Source organism: Trichoderma aggressivum (genome assembly GCF_033847375.1).
Source record: "Trichoderma aggressivum f. europaeum strain CBS 100526 chromosome Unknown scaffold_002, whole genome shotgun sequence".
In the NCBI taxonomy this organism is placed as follows: Eukaryota; Fungi; Ascomycota; class Sordariomycetes; order Hypocreales; family Hypocreaceae; genus Trichoderma; species Trichoderma aggressivum.
In genome coordinates, this window is record NW_026946368.1 from 1344158 (window position 1) to 1363251 (window position 19094).

Genomic DNA, 19094 nt, shown 5'->3' on the forward strand with positions numbered 1-19094 from the left:
AGATGGATCAAAACAGGCATTCTTATTCTAGTTGAAAAAACATTGAAGCCATAATCAGGCCAGGCAATTCTGCCGCTATACCAGAGAGGGCGGAATGGACCCTGAAAAACCACATGGCCTGTTTGGTGCTAATCCGGCCAAACAGTAGCCGTGGAATCCACTTCTTCCTCTGCGATGGACCAAATTATTCGGAACCCGGCGACGACTTTTTTTTCCAGCTTCATCTCGTTGGATGCGTTGGATCTGCAACACTTGCATTACGGCTTACGGAGACAAGACTGTCGGACGATAACACGCGACAACTCATCACGGATTAGAGGTACTTCAGAGGTACATTTGATGCTTCGGCTCCTGAACGCCTGCAGCTTGCGTCTTGGTACATGTACGTTGACTCGAGTCTTTTCTTCTTCTTGTGTCTTGTGTCCTTAGGAATGGATGAAGCTGCGGTCCAGTGACTTAGTATTGCACTGTTTGAGGGTGGTGAGAGCACTTGGCGTCTTCCAATGTTTATCCTATCAATAACTTGCACACAGCAATTACACGTACACTCGTCATGGATTTGTTCATCAATACCTACATCCATGGATCGCTTTTCACTGAGCTGAGGATGCGCTATGGCAAGCGCCGTGCTCGGCATTTTGGCCACCTCCAGTCACCGGACCTGCTGGCGCCTCGTGGCCTGGATTCGACGCCGGCCTCGTGATCGACCAATAGCGCTCTTTTCATCTTATCTGCATCTGAAGCGGCAACTTGGCCTCATTATCTCGCATATTAGAGTGTCCTTACTGTAAAGGGATCGGATTTTGGTCTTGCCTTGCCTTGCCTTGCTTTGCCCATGTTGATTTTCTTTCTTATTGCATGTTTGGTTGTCTCTTGTCGTCTCATCTCATACATTCCTGGCTGTTAGCCAACTTGGGCCCCTTGCTTCAATCTCACCAACGCATCCACTCCATCAGGAATCCCAAAGTCAAGTGACTGGACAGTCTTCATCATACACCAGCCAATATCTCACCTGGAGACCTTTACCTTGGTACTTTTCAAGATGGACGCTTATGCAATGTACCCAGCTAGTCTCTCAAAACAAGCTTCATCCAGAATATACCAGGATCTCTGGGCATCACGAATCCACAGCCTTGTCCAGCTGGCATCGGACCATTCGCCCAAGAAAGCCGTAGCCATGGAGAGTTTCAAGCAGGTATAAGCCATTTTTCACCCATGCCTTTTTACATGTATAGTCCACGGTCTATCTTGTCGCACATATGCCATTCTTGCACAGCCCATCAAATCACCCAGCTGACTTCAATACCAATAACACATCACTACGCACTTAATCACTGGACTCTTCTCAAATGACTAAAGACTAAAAACTGCTACTCACACAACTTGCAACAGCGTAGAAAAGGCGTCCCGGGTTCAAAACCACACGTGGGCATCATTGGCGCGGGACTGGCTGGTCTCCGGTGTGCGGATATACTGTTGCAGAATGGATTCCAAGTGACCATCATCGAGGGCCGTGATCGCATCGGCGGCAGGCTTTACCAGGCAAGACTTGGCAACGGCCGCTTGGTTGATATGGGACCTAATTGGATACACGGCACTGACGATAACCCTATGTTGGACCTGGCAAAACAGACGGGAACGGCCGTTGGAACTTGGGATCTGACGTCCTACGTGTTCAACGAGGAGGGTAGCTTGTTGCCGGTGCAAGAAGGAGAGGCATATGCCACTCTGGTGTGGGACATCATCCAGGACGCCTTTATACACTCCAACAAGTCTTCTGCAGATATCGATGCCAGTATAAGTCTGTTGGACTTTTTCAAAGAAAAGGTGGTGGAAAAGATACCCGAGTCCGAAGACAACTTCCACAAGAAGAGAGAAACGGTGTTGCAGATGTCTGAGATGTGGGGGACTTTCGTCGGCAGCGCCGTTGGTCGACAGAGCTTGAAGTTTTTCTGGCTGGAGGAGTGCATCGAGGGCGGTAAGTTGACTTGCGTGTTTCGTGTTGTTTCGGAGAGCAGAGCCGAGAGGAGCAGGAAACTGATGGTATCGCGTGGCATGACTCTTAGAGAACCTGTTTTGCGCCGGCACATACGAAAAGATCCTGCAAGAGGTCGCACGGCCAGCGCTTTCACATGCCGCGATCCACTTCGAATCTGTCGCCGACAAGATCTCCTACAGGACAGAGCAAGACGATCAAGTCCGAGTCCAGCTCAAGGGCGGCCAAACCTTGGCGTTTGACGAGGTCGTCGTCACATGCCCCCTGGGGTGGCTGAAACGAAATCTCACCGCATTCGACCCTACCCTGCCGTCAATGCTCACAAAGGCCATTGGCTCCATCGGCTACGGAAGCCTCGAGAAGGTTAGTTGGCCGTGTCTGTCCTGTGCCTGTGCCTGTGCCTGTGCCTGGATCGACGAATGACGAGTGCTTCGCTGAATCGCTAACCTCCAACCTGCAGGTCTACATTAGCTTTCCCAAGGCATTCTGGCTGCCGGCCGAAGGCGATGGTCGCAGAGTCCAGGGCTTTGCCCAATGGATCGCTCCCAGCTATCATGCTGAGAACGCTCGAGGGTGGAATCAGGAGGTGGTTGAGCTGGCCAGCATTGCGCCTGAAGCCGCTCACCCGACGCTGCTCTTCTACATTTACGGTGAGCAGTCGGACTACCTGACTGCCAAGGTGGCCGAGCTGGACGGCACGGATAAGAAAGACGCCTTCCTGCTGGACTTCTTCAAGCCATATTATTCCCGGCTGCCGCAGTACTCTGCAGAGTCGCCAGACTGCCAGCCGGTGTGCTGTCTCTCCACCAATTGGGTGCGCGACGAGCTGGCGGGACACGGCAGCTACTGCAATTTCCAGGTCGGCCTGGCAAACGGCGATGAGGACATCAAGACGATGAGACAGGGTTTGCCGGAGCAAGGGCTGTGGTTGGCAGGCGAGCACACGGCGCCGTTTGTCGCACTGGGCACGGCAACTGGGGCGTATTGGAGCGGCGAGTCGGTCGGCAAGAGGATAGCGGAGGCGTACAAGTATGAGCACAGCGTGGAAGTGGTGGCTCCATAAGATGCATTGATCATGATTGATGTAAATACTAGTCCATGGATCCATTCGTTGCACTTTGCCTATCGCAGTCATCTGTGATACCCATTACTATATATGTATGCTCTGCTGTACACTTATCTGCATCACCGTCAGATTCATTCCTCCCATTGGGCCATCGTCGAGATGGAGCGCAGGCAGCATCTGGAGCAAAAGCTTGGGATGCTCAGATGCCTAACGACTCTGCATGCGCGGATGCATCTGTGGTTGGCCTCTGGCCCTATCTCTGGCGCTGCCGTGACCCGCCGATCCACTGCTAGATGCATATGCCAGCAATACGGACATTGGCTGGCCAACCGGCTCCAGGGGCGCAGATGCGTGCGCTGTCTGGGATGGGATTGACGTGATATCGCGATAGGGAAGCGGTGGTGTTTTCATTGGATGGACGCTTTCTGCAATGGATGTTGCACTGCCGATATCAGGCCGTTAGGTGCTGTACTGTAGCTTGTCGCTCTACCTAATTTTCAGGATGGATTCTGGCTCAACCTGATCTAACCTGACCTGACGCAGGGTACCTCCCCGTGCATGCGCTGACTGACGTATCTGGGAGGTATCTCCCGTCGGACCAAAGTTAAGCACGGAACAGAGCGGAGCTGGCCAGCACGAACTTGCGCCAGGTACAAGCCCGGTGGTACTCGGTGTAGGGCAGTGACACACTCTGGTACTCCGTACGTACTCCCCGACTGACGTCGCCAAATGGGCTATCGATAGCGGCCCCAGCGGTCAACTGACGCTGCAGCGCCCTGTCTCTGCCTGCCATGACTCCCGCGAACGTCACGAGCTAGCGGGTGAATGGGGCCCTCCAGGGTCCTTGATTCAGGCATAGCGCTGCCGCCATAGGCATAGCTGCGTACTCTCCAGGTATCGCCTTAACTGCCTGGGCAGCTCATGAGTTCCCTCCAGCCCCTCGGCCGCTTGACTTTCCATCCTTCCGCCTTGACCAGCCCAGGCCACTACCTAAGCCCCGGACAAACTCTCTTCAAGTTTTGGAAACCACCTCATCCATTCTTCATCTCGCTTCTGCTCCCAGCCCAGCAGCCAGACCCTTCCTTGCGCCCTGCTCTGCTTTGCTCTTCGACAACCTGCTCTCGCGCCTTTGATGCCTCGCCGTTTCGCCGTATAATCATGAACCTCGTCCCCGCATTTGGCCGGGGGTCTGTTGATATCGCGCCTACCACAGCGTTTGGCTGGCTGTTCTGGAGCCGGTGACGATTCGATTCAACTTTTTTTCTTTACTCTTTCGTCGCCAAGTGCCCAGCTACCTTGCCTGCCTCTCTCCTCTCCACCTAAGAAACGAAACCATCCCGATCATCCAGCACCTCGGGACGAACCACCATGGCTGGACTTTTCCAGTCCTTTAGGAGCTCCAGCATGCCTAAACGGCTGCTGCGATATGCTTTATCGCGGCTGGAGCTCCTCGACTCTGACGCTTTAGACATGGACAATCTAGACCTCGCGATAGGTAGAAATACAGTCTTCGAATTTCGGGATGTTGGAGTTCAGCTAGATGTGAGTCTTTTACTTCTCCGTTGGGGGACCGTCAAGCCGTTGGGCGCAATGGAGAAGAGGCTAACATCAACTTCAGAAACTGGAGAAGCTGCTGAAGCTACCCGAGACGTTTGCGATACAGAAAGCCAAAGTTTTACTGCTCCGAGTTACCATTCCGATGGACTTTTACACGAGCCCCATATCCATCGAAGTTGACGGCGTGGACGTCAAGTTAAAAGTGGTAACAGCCGGTGCCAAGTCCAAACGGGGCCGTTCAACTTCGGCAGCCAACCACGATGACGCCTCGGCAGTTCCGAACACTGTTGACCTTGCGCAATCATTCCTCGAAACGCAGCCATCATCGGAGCGAAGAAGGCTCGAAGCAGCGCTGGCTGCTGAAACACAAGATCTCGGCGCATCCGTTTCCATGAGCGATGACAGCAGCGAAGATGAACCGATCGTGGGCACTGGACAGCCTTTGTCGCTGCCGGGCTTCCTGGCTGGCTTTTTGCAGGGAATCGTTGATCGGATGCAGATAAGGATTAAAGGCGTGGGGTTCCAGTTAGATATGGATATTCCAGTGGATATGAGTTCATCAAGCACAGAACCTGTGTCTTTCCAAATAGCCCTGGAAGGCATCGACATCGAGGGTGTTACCACGAGGAGCGAAGAATCTCGAGCGTCCGCCGTAGCAGCCCCCAAGGAAGGAAAGCGACAGATCTCTCTGGACAATGTCCGCGCCTATCTAATATCCGAGGCCAACGTCTTTTCTACCTTGACTAGGTCGTCTTCCATGACTTCGCCATCGGCAACATCTTCGCCTCTTAATACGAGAAATCCGCCTTCCAGGCAACCTACTTCCTTGTCTACGGAAAGTCTGCAATCACCTGCTTTTGCGCCTTCCTTCACACCGTCGATGATGTCTTCCCGGCGAGGGTTCCCTGGCCAGTCGTCGCAATCGCCTCGAGAAAGCGTTCAAAGCCAGCGCATGTCGACGTCGCAAGCGAGCAGCAGCAATCCATCTATCCAATCACTGCATTCGAGCTTTATAGATCACATGGCCGACTTAGATCGACCCAGCTATCCTTTGGGAGATAGCGAAGAGGCTCTTGGCATTCCATACGACCTCGACGACTATCAGGATGAGGGCGTGCCGGATGACGAATGTCCTTCAACTCCCCGCGCCTCGCTATCCCGAGAATTCGGCTCCCCTGATAACGCGGCATTTCACTCACCCGAAGACCGTGAATCGAATTCCTCATCGCCCGCAAGAAGATTGTTTGATGGCGGGCTGTCAAAATCCCAAGATTTGGAGGCGCAGAACTCAACATCAACCTATTCGTTATCGCGACAGCGGGAAGATTTTGACTCGTCCGGCACTCACTCTTCCGCGGAGTTTGGGCCCGAGGGTCATTATGAGCCAGGGAACTTGGCTGAAGATCTTTCCCAATCGCACCTATATACCCATGAGGAAGCCGAGAGCATGTATATGAGTGCTTTCTCAAAAGCAGAGAGCCAAGCCGACATATCAGGACTTGAAATTTCTCAACACACAATTCCTCCAACCGTTGTTCCAACAGTCGAACAATCTGTTGAACAAACAACCCTGCCGCCAGAAGGACGAACGACAGAGCTCGCTCGGACCCCTCCAGCCTCCCCAAGACGGGTTAACCAATCTCCGCCTGCATACGCATCTCCCAAATCTGCCATGCCCGGTGGCTGGGATGACAATGCCTCTCAAGGCTCATCCGGATCTGACAGAACAATGTCTCATAATGCCGTGACGAAGGACCACTCCCCTCCCAGGGCAGATATGCTAGCGCCTCAGCCAGTTCTTGAATCTGAGGCCAAGCCCAAAGCCGAGGTCGAAGTCGAACAAGGAAAGCCGAGCTCCCCGGCAATTAAGCCAACTCCAGCAGCTTCGGGAAGGAATAGCCCGATAGAAATGGATGAAGAGTCACAACACGAGGACGCTGCCACTCCAAAAGGGCCAACACGAGTTGTCAAGGAAATTTTACATCTTCAGTCAATTTCCGTGTACATACCTACGGCACATCAACATATCGAAATGGAAGAAGATACCTCTGAATCGGTTGCGGAACTTGCCCGGGCGATGAGCAATTCGGTCTATCCTCAGGCCCCTGGAGCCTTCTCCGTGCATGCGCCAGCATCTGGCTCTGTGTTCGATCATAGGCCTCACATGCGACAAACTCAGAGCGTTGATGACGTTTTGGAGGTAGATCTGTCCCCGGTTTCGATCCGGTTTGATGCTTCTTTGGCATTTGTGCTTGCCATGATTGTTGGAAAACTTCTCGAGGCAGTGAAAAATGAAAACCCGGTCAAGGCCCCAAACAAGGGTACTGATAATGCACAGCAATCAGACAAGGTGCCGGAAATTAAAGTGTCAATAAAGGAAATATCTTTGGATTTCCTGAGTCGGCTTGGAGGAGTGACAGACACTCCTCATCGCCACTTGGACCCCTCAGCGTTCATTTTTGACCACGAAGTCCTTCTCAACGCAACATTGGGGAATTTGGCCATTTCCGTGTCACCTGTCAAGGTGACTGCCCACCCTGCCGGAAGAGGTAAGCCAGAGAAGCAGGATGCCATCCAGACAACGATTGATCTGCAAACGTTCCGCTTCGGATACACCAATGACGACATCATCTCTTTCGACAAAGCTAGACCCATGAGCACGTCTGTAAGGGACACTTTTCTTTCAAACGGGCATGATGTTGGCATCAAGATGACACAGTCCAAGGACAGCGTCAAGACAGAGATTGAGACGCTGCCATTGGCTATCCGTATGGATTTGCAAAGACTTGATGAGACCTTTAGCTGGTTTGGAGGCCTGAGCAGCTTCCTCAATATGAGTGCCTCGATGACTTCTAGTCCATCACCTACGCCCAAACCGCCGCCGAAGCCAGCCTCAACGCAGCGGCCAAGAGGTGTACGATTTGATACGCCCATCAACCCTGACGACAAATCGGCCACTTCTGAAAATAAAGTCAATATGCGGATAGGAGGTTCTTACATTGAGCTCCTGGGGAAAGAATGTAGCTTTGTCGCCGAGAGCAATGCTATCAAACTTATCAGCAGAGAGGAAGGTGTTGGAGTCGGGTGTAGCATGATGCGCGTGTCTGGGCCGTATCTAAAGAATTCCATGGCAGATCCTGCCATCAATACGGAGATACTCGGCATGCGGTTGGAGTTTGTGACGACTCCAAACGACTCGGACCTTGAGAAACTGCTTGGATTAATCACGCCCTCCAAGGCCAAATTTGACCACGGAAGCGATGAGATCATGGTTGATACTCTTATACGGCAACGAAGGAAAGGCTCAGTACTCAGAGTCGGAGTGGAAACGCTGAATGTGCGGGTGAAAAACTTGGCTCAGCTCGAGGTTCTTCCAACCCTCGGTGAAGAAATGGCCAAGCTGTCCACCGTGGCGAAATATCTCCCCGAAGACGACAGGCCTGGGCTCATGACTCTTGCAAAAGTTAATAAATTCGGCGCGAGCGTTGACATTGGCGGAACCCTTGGACAGCTTAGCAGCGACATTAAAGAGCTTGAGGCTGCGCATATCAGTGTTCCATCTTTGGTGGCCATTGCAGTCTCTGGGATATCTATTAGGCGCAACAAGACCGAAGAGCTCGTCAGTTCCTCAATTCTATATCCTTCAGCTGAGATTGCGAATCGCGGCCCGGTTATCATGGCAAGAATGATTGGAGACGACATTGAGCCCGTTGTGAAGCTGAACCTACAAGACATCAGCATCGAATACCGCGTTCCGACGATTATGGATATCCTTGGTCTAGCCAATGACGCCACCCCTCAGGACTTTGAAGAGAGCCTTGCTGCCTCAGTCGCCAGTCTCGGCGATCAAGCCCACGCAGCATTGGCGCGGCAGCAGCAGCCCCCATCGCCGACGCAGTCCACTGCGAAGCAGAGTAAGCCAATGACTTTGGATGTGTCGTTTCGAGATTGCCTTATCGGCCTAAATCCCCTCAACCAAAAATCAAAGATGGTCGTTGTATTTACAGACGCCCGCCTTGCCGTAGTCCTTCCCAAGGACGAGGTTACCAACGTGAGCCTCGACGTTCACAAGGCATCTATTCTTCTCACGGATGATGCCTCACTGAGCACACCAGACCACCGCGTCTCCTCCAGCGCAAGGCGCCGAGCGTCCTCTTCAGCATCCCCTCAAGTAGTTTCAATGTGTGCTCAGGGATTCGTCGACATTTGCTACATGTCATCAGCAAAGGTCACCGTCAGTGTCGCCCCGGATGCAGATGGTGAGAAGCAGGTGGAAGTTGAAGTCCGAGACGACCTTTTGGTGCTAGAGACTTGTGCAGACTCAACTCAGACTCTGATAAGTCTAGCAAATGCTCTTTCACCGCCAACCCCACCAAGCAAAGAGAACAAATACAGGACCAAGGTGATGCCTGTGCAAGACCTGCTTGCGTCGATTTCAGCCGAGGCATTTGGAAGGCCGGAAGGGGAATACGACTTTGACCAAGACTTTGCGGGCGCACAGGAGATGGCCAAGAGTCACTCCGACGCCGGCTTTGGGGGCGACTCCCTTCGCGTTGAGTCACAGTTTTACGGCGATGAGCTTGGGGGAGAAGAGCTCTTTGATGCTATGAAGCTTTCCGCTACATCGCAGGACGCAAGGATGCAAGGTATCAACTCGGCAGTATTTAACACTGGGCTTGCGACTTCTACCAGCTACATCTCCGAAGACAGCGATGATTTGGTCATTCATGACGACTTTTACACTGAAAACTCGTCTGAGGAGCAGGCCGCCAAAATTTGGAATTCGAACAAGAACACGTACGATAAGGCTCCCGCAAACTTGGTGAAACGCAGCCCCCTTAAGGTGTCTGTACGGGACGTCCACCTCATCTGGAACCTATTTGACGGCTATGACTGGACTCATACGCGCGACACCATCAGCAAAGCCGTCCACGATGTGGAGGCAAAGGTCTACGAACGACAAGCACGACTCAGCGGGCAGCAAATTTTCGAAGAAGAACTCGAGGATGAAGAGACGATTGGCGACTTCTTGTTCAATTCCATCTACATTGGAATTCCAGCCAATCGAGATCCACAGGACTTGGCTCGTGCGATTAACGAAGGCCTTGCTGATAATGCAACGGAGACTGAGTCAGTCGCTACAACGGCAGTGACGGCCTCGACGAACCGAACCATGCGTCGAGGATACCCCAAGTCACGGCGCTTGAAGCTGCAACGAAGCAAACACCACAAGATCACCTTTGAACTCCAAGGTGTCAACGTCGACATGGTTGCATTCCCCGCCGGAGCTGGAGAGACGCAGAGCAGCATCGATGTTCGGGTTCAGAATCTTGACATTTTTGATCATGTTCCCACGTCAACATGGAAGAAATTTGTGACTTACGATCAGGACCAGGGCGAGCGTGAGATGGGCACCAGCATGGTGCATCTCGAGCTCCTCACAGTGAAGCCGCTACCTGAGCTAGGAGCATCGGAGATTGTTCTTCGAGCGACGGTGCTGCCCCTGAGACTCCATGTCGACCAAGATGCCCTCGACTTCATCACTCGCTTCTTTGAATTCAAAGACGACAGCGTTCCGGTGCACTCATCACCCAGCGATGTGCCCTTCCTACAAAGGGCTGAAGTGATGGATATCCCAGTCAAGCTAGACTTTAAGCCGAAACGAGTAGACTACGCTGGCCTTCGGTCCGGGCACACGACCGAGTTTATGAACTTTATCACGCTGGAAGAGTCTAGGATGGTCCTCCGGCATGTGATCATTTACGGAGTCACCGGCTTTGATCGATTCGGAAAGACGCTCAACGACATTTGGTCACCCGATGTCAGAAAGACGCAGCTTCCAGGTGTCGTGGCAGGTCTAGCACCCGTGAGATCCCTGGTCAACATTGGCAGCGGCTTCAAAGATTTGGTTGAGATTCCCCTCAAAGAATACCAAAAGGACGGTCGCATTATTCGAAGCATATCCAAGGGAGCCGCGGCGTTTGCTCGCACGACTGGAACGGAACTGGTCAAGTTTGGAGCGAAACTGGCTGTTGGCACGCAATACGCCCTGCAGGGGGCAGAGGAGATGCTCAGCGGCGGGGCTCGGCCCGAGGAGGGCTGGGAAGACGATGACTTGGATGCAGACGACAGGAAGCAAATCTCGCTGTATGCAGACCACCCCACGGGTGTGATTCAAGGCATCCGGGGTGGTTACAGATCACTTGCCAGAGATGTGAACCTGGCACGAGATGCCATTATTGCAGTGCCAGGCGAGGTGATGGAGAGCCAGTCAGCCAGCGGCGCTGCCAGAGCGGTTCTGCGACGAGCGCCAACCATCATCTTCCGACCTGCAGTGGGTGTGACCAAGGTCATCGGCCAGACATTGATGGGAGCCACGAACTCGATTGATCCCCACAATCAACGCAGAATTAACGAGGTAAGAGCCTGGTTCCTAGGAATATGTCTTGAAAGGAAGAATTGGCTAACAGGATGATAGAAATATAAGAGATATTAACGAAGCTGGAGAGGAGAGATGTGTCGTCTCCCCAAATAAGAGAAAAGAAGAGCAAAAAAAAAAAAGCTCAAATGTTTGACGATACCTGACTACTATATACCTGAGAGAAGCATCTTTGAGTTTATTGCAGCTGGCAGTTTTATAAAGCGGTGGCACTCGTTGCTCGAAGAGAACAAGCGCCAGGGTTAGAATTCTCTCCTTTTCGTGTACTGGCTTTTTAATAAAGCGGTATATGCTAGCATAGTTTGGCGGGGGGGTTTTGATGACAGTGATGTCCTATTTTCTTTTGCGTTTGGGAAGGCGTTTGGATTATCGAACTATACCTGAACAGAATGATGTTTGTCTTTTTGATTCCCTCCTTTTTTTTTTTTTTAATTTGGATAGTACTGGGATGGCTTGGAATGGATGGATTACAAGGATAACTTACAGAATGACGGCCCAAGCAAAGCACAAACAGATATTGCAAGATAGACAGCGCCTGCGGGTTGTGGATATATACAAACAGAGCTGTGATATGAAATTCTCGAGGGTGCAAAAGAATTTGTAGGCCTATTCGCCTTTTTTGTGGTTTGTATCATGGATGTCTATAGTACCTACCTACCTATGTGCATATTTATATATACATGTACATACATATCTTGATGTGAGATGCAAAACCCCAGAAGATGATGAAGTTGAAGCCAAGGTCGCCTACCCATAAACAGAACTTGATCTAATCAAACGGGATCAATTGATCCATGACCGAGATGTAGAATTTCTCCCTCGTTTCGTTTCGTTTCCTCTCTTTGTATTTTTTCTTCCGTGCTGTATTCAAAATTCATCATTGATGCCGGCCTCCTTCTCAGCGGCCTTTCTCTTTCTATTGGCATCTATCCACCACTTGTGGGACTCTTCGGTCCCCGTCCACTCGCCCTCGACGTCGATCTCATCCCACGGCTTGGGGCTCAGGATGTAGTGAATGTTCTTGACCTGGTCGTCCCTCCAGATCTGGGCGTGCACGCCGTCCCAGCGCAGCGTCTTAAGCGCGTTGTAGGTGTACGGCAGCGGGACCCAGCGGCCGCGGTAGAGGTCGGACAGCAGCGACTGGTCGGCGAAATCCATGTTGACGGCGTCGGCCTCCATGTGGGCGAGGATCTGGTCGTAGAGCGCGGCGGAGGGGTTGACGACTTGCAGGCCGCCGTTCATGAAGCCGAGGGGGCCGGCGGAAGGGTCGGCGGCGACGGTTTGGGCGAGGTCTGGGGTGGAGTGTTGGGAGGTGAAGGCGCAGTTTTGGGGGATCCAGTTCTCGGGGTAGTGAGGCTTGCGGAGGGGGTTGCAGACGCAGGCGTGGCCGGCGGCGAAGACGCGCTTGGAGGAGGAGGAGGAGGAAGAGGAAGAGTTGCTGGATTCGTGGGTTTGGGGGTCGTCGAGGGGGAGGTCCATGAGCTCGTCCATGTTGCGGAGGACGAGCATGTCGGAGTCGAGCTGGACAATGCGGCTGTATTGGGTGAGGGAGAAGGGCACGAGCTTGCTCCAGCAGTCGTAGAAGCGCGGGTCGTTGGAGTAGTCCTTGCCGTTGGTGGGGAGGATGTAGTCGATGCGCTGGGAGGGGATGCCGCGGGCGTTGAGGGCGTCGTGGCCGGCCTGGGGGAAAGTGTCTGTGTAGAGGGCGACGAGGGGGTATTTGGAGTTGTTTGCGCGGAGGGAGTGGTTGAGGGTGAGGAGGCCGGGGAGGTAGGCGAGGTTGGTGATGAGGGTTGTCCAGACTGTTTTTGTTTCAAAGTTAGTTTTTTTTTTTTGGTTTGATTTTGTAGTGAGGATTGGATTGGATGGAGATGTGTGGTTTCTTGGTGTTGGTGTTGATGGAGGAGAACTTGCCTTTGTCTGAGTCGACGGCTCGTTTCTTGTCTGCCATGATGTTGAGTATTGAACTGGAGAGATGGATGGGAACTGGGAGGATGGATTGGGAGCGAATCGAGCGATTTGAGGGAGTTTGGATACGGTGGTGGTGTTTGGCGCAAAAGTTGGATGTGATAATGTGGTGATGGCGTATTTGGTGGTTATTAGGAATCGGCTGGGAGGTGGGGTAGCTTTTTCTTTTATCTTATTGCTATCTAATGTTTAGAGTGAGATTTTGTTTCGATGATGCCATTGACGGGGCTGGACAAGGGGCCGGAAACTAAGAGACGGGACTAGGCCTTGAGACGGATTAGGGGATTTGACGTTGGTGGAGTGGAGATGGTTTGGTTGATTGATTTATACTCCTTCACAACTTTAAGGGATATCTCGCTGTTGTTTATATAGAGATGAAGATGTGGATGGATGTATATGATGAAGGAGTTTGATTAAAAGAGAGTTTGATGAATAAGAGTTGGTAATATAGATACAGAAGAAGATGGAAAAGAAGAAAACGACCAAGCCTTATATAACAAGAAAATATGTCCAGAATCAGCCTCCCTTATAAACCGTTCCTAGCAAGCCAAACAACCCTAGAAACTAAACTCATGAGATAAAACTCAAAAAAGGCGACTGCGGGTAAATCGCGACAGGCCCATCGTCGTCCTCGGTCCACTTGTAATCCTCAAGCGGTACGTCATCCACGACTTGCTCCTCCTGGCTATCGCAAGCCATGGGGTACGGCCTCACGTAGTCCCCGCTGGAGAAGTTGATTGTGTTTGCGATTTTGTAGACGCCCCAGATGTCCCAGGTCTCGGTGGGCGTTATCGCGCGAAGCGGCAACGGCGTCGTGGGGGCGAGGGGAGGGCTGACGGGGACGAAACTCGGGGCGTACGGGCTGAGGGGCTGGGAAGAAGAGGTCCAGGACAAGGAGCGAGGAGTGTCGCTGTTGTCAGTGCTTGTGTTTGTGTTGTTGCAGCAGCTGGCTTGACAGCGCTGGTCGACTGGATCGTACTCGGTGAATTGGAATTGCTCGTAGTCTGGCTGCTGCTGGAATGTTGCGCCGTGTGAAGACGGTGATGGCATTCTCTCTTTGGGAGCCTCGATGGCCATGGATGTGGATTCATCAAACAGGCCGAGACCCGACGGCAAGTATTGGTAGGGCTCGGGCGTCGCGGGTGGCAACGCTGGCACTCCAGATGCGAATCCCAGAGGCCCGGTCAAGGTTCGGACGTCTGCTCTTGGGCCGAGGGGAAACACGGCGTCCCGGTCCAGTCGGCCGCTACCGTATAAGCCGACATAGTCAGGCGGAACTTCTGGATATTCAACTTCGCCCCGTGAGTTGACCCTCTCCTTGGGTCGCAGCTGGTGGAACATGACTGATGCAGACGCTCGCAGAGTCGGGTTCTGCTGCGCCATGGCCTCCAGCTCGGTCATTTGCACTCCCGCCTCGACAATGGCCCAGGCTGCTGCCGAGGGGCTTTTGTGAGAGAGCTCCGTTTCGGAGAGGTAGCCGCAGGAGACGGCCAGTGTTGCGAAGAGCGACCAGACGTCTTGCTTCGTGGTGAGGGGGTATGTGTCGACGTACGTCTCCGGAGCCTTGTAGACGAAAGAAGTGTTGTTTGCGTCGGACTTGGTGAGGGCAAAGTCTGTGAGCTGGAAGTGGAAGCCTGGGCCGCTGACTTCGACGAGGACGTTGGTGGGCTTGATGTTTCGGTGGGACAGGCCTTCTTCTTGGAGATAGGTGAGCGCAGAGAGCATCTGGATGGTCAAGCAGAAGAAGGCGGATATTTTCAAGTTTAGGTCGTATCGCAGAGGCATGAGGGCGTGGAGGTTGCTTGGTTTCGGGGCGAGGACGAGCAGTGCCATTCTTGGTCGGACAAGAGCGTAAAGGATGGGAACAATGTTGCGCTGTGGGATATTTCGCATCAGCTTAGTTTGAGAATGACGTTTTTTTCTTCTCCCCAAGGGGGGGTTGATGTGTGGCATAACTTACATGTTTGCTGGATCTCTTGATGATGGCAATCTCACGCTTGAGCTGCTCTCCCTGTGCTGGTGTTGAAATGTCCATCTTTTTGATGGCTACCATGTTGTCGAGCTTTTTGTCGTAGGCAGCGTATATTTGGGTATGAGCACCGGTGCCAAACAATTTGAGGCCCATGAAACCCTCTGAGAGGATTGCGGACGTCGGCGTGTCGCTCATGGCTACTTTGATTGTGAGGGGGGCCGTTGCTCTATTGGTGAGTGGTGATGGGATGAGAGAGTTGCACGAGATGGATGGAACCAGACTCTCTTCCATTGACGGCGCGGGCTCCTCTTATACGGTCAAGCGAATGAGACAGCTAATATTCGTCCTCTTACTCAAGTACTAAAACAAGGCGAGGATTAAAACAAGGCGGCGGTGGCCGCTGCAGTTTGCATATTAGTCGGGGGGTCGTATATTAGTATTGTCTTATATTAGTCCTCTCCACGGGCGACGCAAACATGTAGTAATACCAGCCCCAAACCGTGATGGATGCAATACACTCTCGACCGGGAACAGGGATTCCGTGCTTCTCATAGCCTAGTTGTCTCATTGCGAGCCGCGTCCATGTCTTTTTTGCTGCATCATCACCCAATCACACCGTGGTCGACACCGCCAGAACTTCCATCCCGCCTGGCAACCAAAAGAGAGGAAAAAGCAAAGAGAGACTCTTATGCACAAGCAAGCTGCCGTGTGACGGGCTGAAAGACGAGCTACTGGACAATCATATGCGCCAAGACGCGCCATCTTAAGCCATCAAGAAATTGAGAAACATGCCGGGGGGCGGATCGCTTGACGTGTCATATCTTAATCTGCCCACGGTTCATCGGGCCAAGAGATGAGGAGCCCGGCAGACGAACGCTGTGGTCAGTCTCTGGTTCCTGTGGCATCATCGCCTTTGGGAATGTATGATTCGTTGGAGATAAGGTTAGATGATCTCGAGATGGTCGCCATAGAGGGACGAGATTCTCCGCCTGTTGTGTTGGAGCGGCTGCACGGCAGATGCAGAGCCTGGATCCAAAGAGCCACTTTGATGTGATTGGATGTGATGCTGCTCACCGAATGCAAGGGAGAGTGGGTGGGAACCTGAAATATAATAGAAAGAAAGACAGCCAGCGTCAAGGCTCGGAAGTCCATCCGCGGCCCGTCCCGGTCAGTAAGATATGGTATCCCAAATACTCTACCTATGTATGACTTGTATAAACCATCAACAAGGCTTTCTCTACAAGCCGTAGCACGAGAGAAACCTGATATCCAGTGCCCGGAAAAGCTGAGGTGGAGAGTTTGCGGAGGATTCTGCTGACAGGGGAGAGAGTATGATTGTGCTACAGTACCTGCACTAGCTTCCCTCAGCCGCATCAACGCGGTAAGACAATTCAGTTGCGGTCTGGCCCTCTTAAGATGCTCGCTATTTGCTTTTCTTTTCTTTTCTCTTCTTCTTGTGCCGTCTCTCCCCCCCTTACAGCGTTGAGGGCCGGATCATTACAGTATTAGGAATGTTTGCTGCTACGACAGCGACGGGTCTCCTATTTCTCTTGCATGCAAGGGGGTGGAAAATCATTGGGTGTACGCGCGTTCAACCGGATGTTGGTCTTTTGATAGCTGAAGTGATGTTTGGAGAGTGAGCTGAGAGCTGAGGCGGGGGATTTTCATTTGACGTCCATGGATTTGACTTGTCAGATTGCTTTGACTTGAGCTCATGACTCTGGGGAAATGATGGGGTCTCTGTAGACTGAGATGTCGTGAATAATCTTCTATTGGTTTCCGTGTCGTTGTGCTAGAAATGTTTTCGGGATATGCTTGCTGATTAGGCACCATCTTTCTACTACTACGACGTATATGTATCTGTAGACGAATGCCTTGGAGGGCTACATCAGCCTCAGCTGCAAGCATAGGCCCCTGAGCATTTCAAATTCTTGCCAGTCAACGATGTTGCCTACATGTAGCTTTTTGGTTTTCCGAGTGCTGAAACTATATAGTAGTATTTGGTACAAGATAAATGACTGCCAGTCACTACCATTTCTTCTATTGACTTACACATCACCTCTATCGTAAGCCAGATTCAATCTATGCTACACATTTCTACAATGTTTCATGCATACAAGTCCGACAAACGGCAACGAAACGCGTAGAAAATGCTGAGCTTGATCACTGATGTTACTGAAGCTTGGAGGCAGCGTACTGCCAGTAATGAAACATTGTGTAAAGTATTATCCGCGGCGCGATTCTATAGCCTAGCAGCAACACACCCTGATATGAAGATCTCTGTGGTTCTTCATGGAGATTCTACAGACAAGGGCACTGTTATTGAGTCGCGGCGCAGCTAAATCAGGCACCGCCAAGCTCACAAGTAGGATATCAAGCTCTGACTTGAGTTTGCACGCGGCTAGTATGCAGACTGTGCGTTGCGGCGTCTAGATGTACGCTCCGCAAGAGATCTACCTGGCACATATAAGCGAACTGCAGCCTGAAGATCTGATACGCGTGCCGTCTGTGGAGTTTGATGCAAGAATCACGAGAAATGATGACGAGAAATGTCCGTGCTGTGAAGATGCCGAAAAGACAAGGCATGGAGGCTTGGGAGGTTACCCTGGCAGCAAAGGCCAGATGGACATGGAGAGGTGAGGTCTGAGACCGTTCCCAGGGCTTAATGCAGGTACTAGTATCTGGCATGGGCTTGGGTTCTTTGTCAACCAAGGGTATCGATTCAACATGTCAGTCAACAAGATCACCATCATCAAGCGACATAAACATGTCTTTCTCGGCAAAGCTTGGTGAAGTTGGTGTGTGATAGAGATGTGCGAATAGCAAAGTGTACCCAGCTTGTGGTCCATCACTCGACATTGCAGCTACGGCTGTGCCTATCACACGGATCGCCACGTCTATTGCGGAAAAGAAAAATTACACAGATGAAGAATTATAGGAAATAACGCAAAATGTTGTCATTTGCGCTGGGCAATGTGATGATGCGTCTTGATAAGTCGCCGTATGCTTTATCGCTGATGGAGGTTAGATTGGTGTATTAATGGGAATGCGTAGGTGGACCAATACAACGGAGCCTCCTGAATCGGCATGCTGCAACAAGATAAGGACAGACAGGCATCTGGAATCACGAAATCTCTGCGCCGTAAGACGAGAGAAGGAAAGAAGAGAAAAATGGAAGAAGAAAGAAGGCGAATGCCTGCAAGAAGACGCAGGTGGACAGGGAACATTGAAGCCAACCAAGACACGTGGGCCGGGCAGGATCAAGATCCAAAAGTGATTACAGTAAGCCGACATGGGCGGGAAACCTTGTCGGGACGGAGCCTCCGTATCTCGCACTGCCGTTTCTAGGAGCGTTCTAGTTTATTCGACGGAGGACAGAGCACGGCTGGCCTGTAACTCGGCCGTACTCGCATGTAGGAGTGGAATGAATGAATTGCAGTGTCATGTACGGAGTAATACTGTTTGCGAGTACGGAGTAATGATGAGAAATGTCCCGTATGGTAAGATCCGGGTTTAGTTGAAAAAATATATATATATAAAATTAAAAGAAAAAAGAGAAGAGGGAAGAGAGAAGAGGGGGAAGGAAGATGCTGGGGATGGATAGCCGCGTGGATTTACCCGTTTGGTCGTGTGATGGATGGATGGGAAACGAGGCGGTGAAGCTGCTGCGTTGTTGTGCATCACTCACTGTAGTTGATCACTGTAAGAGGAGAGAAGGTAGTTGCTGGGTAAAGAAAGGGAAGAATCACATTGATGGCGGCTAAACATGAATGCCCAAGAAACGGGACACGACAGAGCAGAGCAGAGCAAGACATGACAAGACAAGGACATGACAAGACTGAGACGGCTTGGCTAGAAACAGGGTTCAAGGCGCTGTCAGATTTGCCAACGCCGGAATCTCGGAGATGTGCCGGCGGCTGGTCCAAGCGCAAAGGTTCGGGTTAGTACGAGTAGAGCAGCAGTTGAATTGGCTGTTTGCTTTTCAGAAACAGCGCCCCCAACGAATTGCGAGTTGTCTTGGATTGAGGGGGGGGGGGGGGGGGGGGGCCACCCACCCACCCGTTGGGATTATATGGGAGGATATGTTATTGAGACT

At 51.9% G+C, this 19094-nt stretch overlaps 3 protein-coding genes across 3 annotated transcripts; 2 read left to right on the forward strand and 1 right to left on the reverse strand.

Moving 5' to 3' along the window:
• Positions 1-1042: 1042 nt before the first annotated feature.
• Triagg1_778 (uncharacterized protein) lies at positions 1043-3059 on the forward strand (the record flags this gene model as incomplete). The annotated part of the gene is made up of 4 exons (XM_062894952.1): positions 1043-1195; positions 1393-1978; positions 2067-2359; positions 2457-3059. The coding sequence occupies 4 exons, from the start codon at positions 1043-1045 to the stop codon at positions 3057-3059; spliced, it is 1635 nt and encodes a 544-aa protein (XP_062760002.1).
• A 1407-nt stretch (positions 3060-4466) lies between these two features.
• Triagg1_779 (uncharacterized protein) lies at positions 4467-11115 on the forward strand (the record flags this gene model as incomplete). The annotated part of the gene is made up of 3 exons (XM_062894963.1): positions 4467-4604; positions 4681-11037; positions 11098-11115. 3 exons carry the CDS (start codon positions 4467-4469, stop codon positions 11113-11115), a joined length of 6513 nt encoding a protein of 2170 aa, XP_062760003.1.
• Positions 11116-11925: 810 nt separating this feature from the next.
• Triagg1_780 (CAZyme family GT8) lies at positions 11926-15289 on the reverse strand (the record flags this gene model as incomplete). Its single annotated transcript, XM_062894974.1, has 3 exons — positions 11926-12860; positions 13611-14901; positions 14987-15289. The coding sequence occupies 3 exons, from the start codon at positions 15287-15289 to the stop codon at positions 11926-11928; spliced, it is 2529 nt and encodes an 842-aa protein (XP_062760004.1).
• Between the last annotated feature and the right edge of the window lie 3805 nt (positions 15290-19094).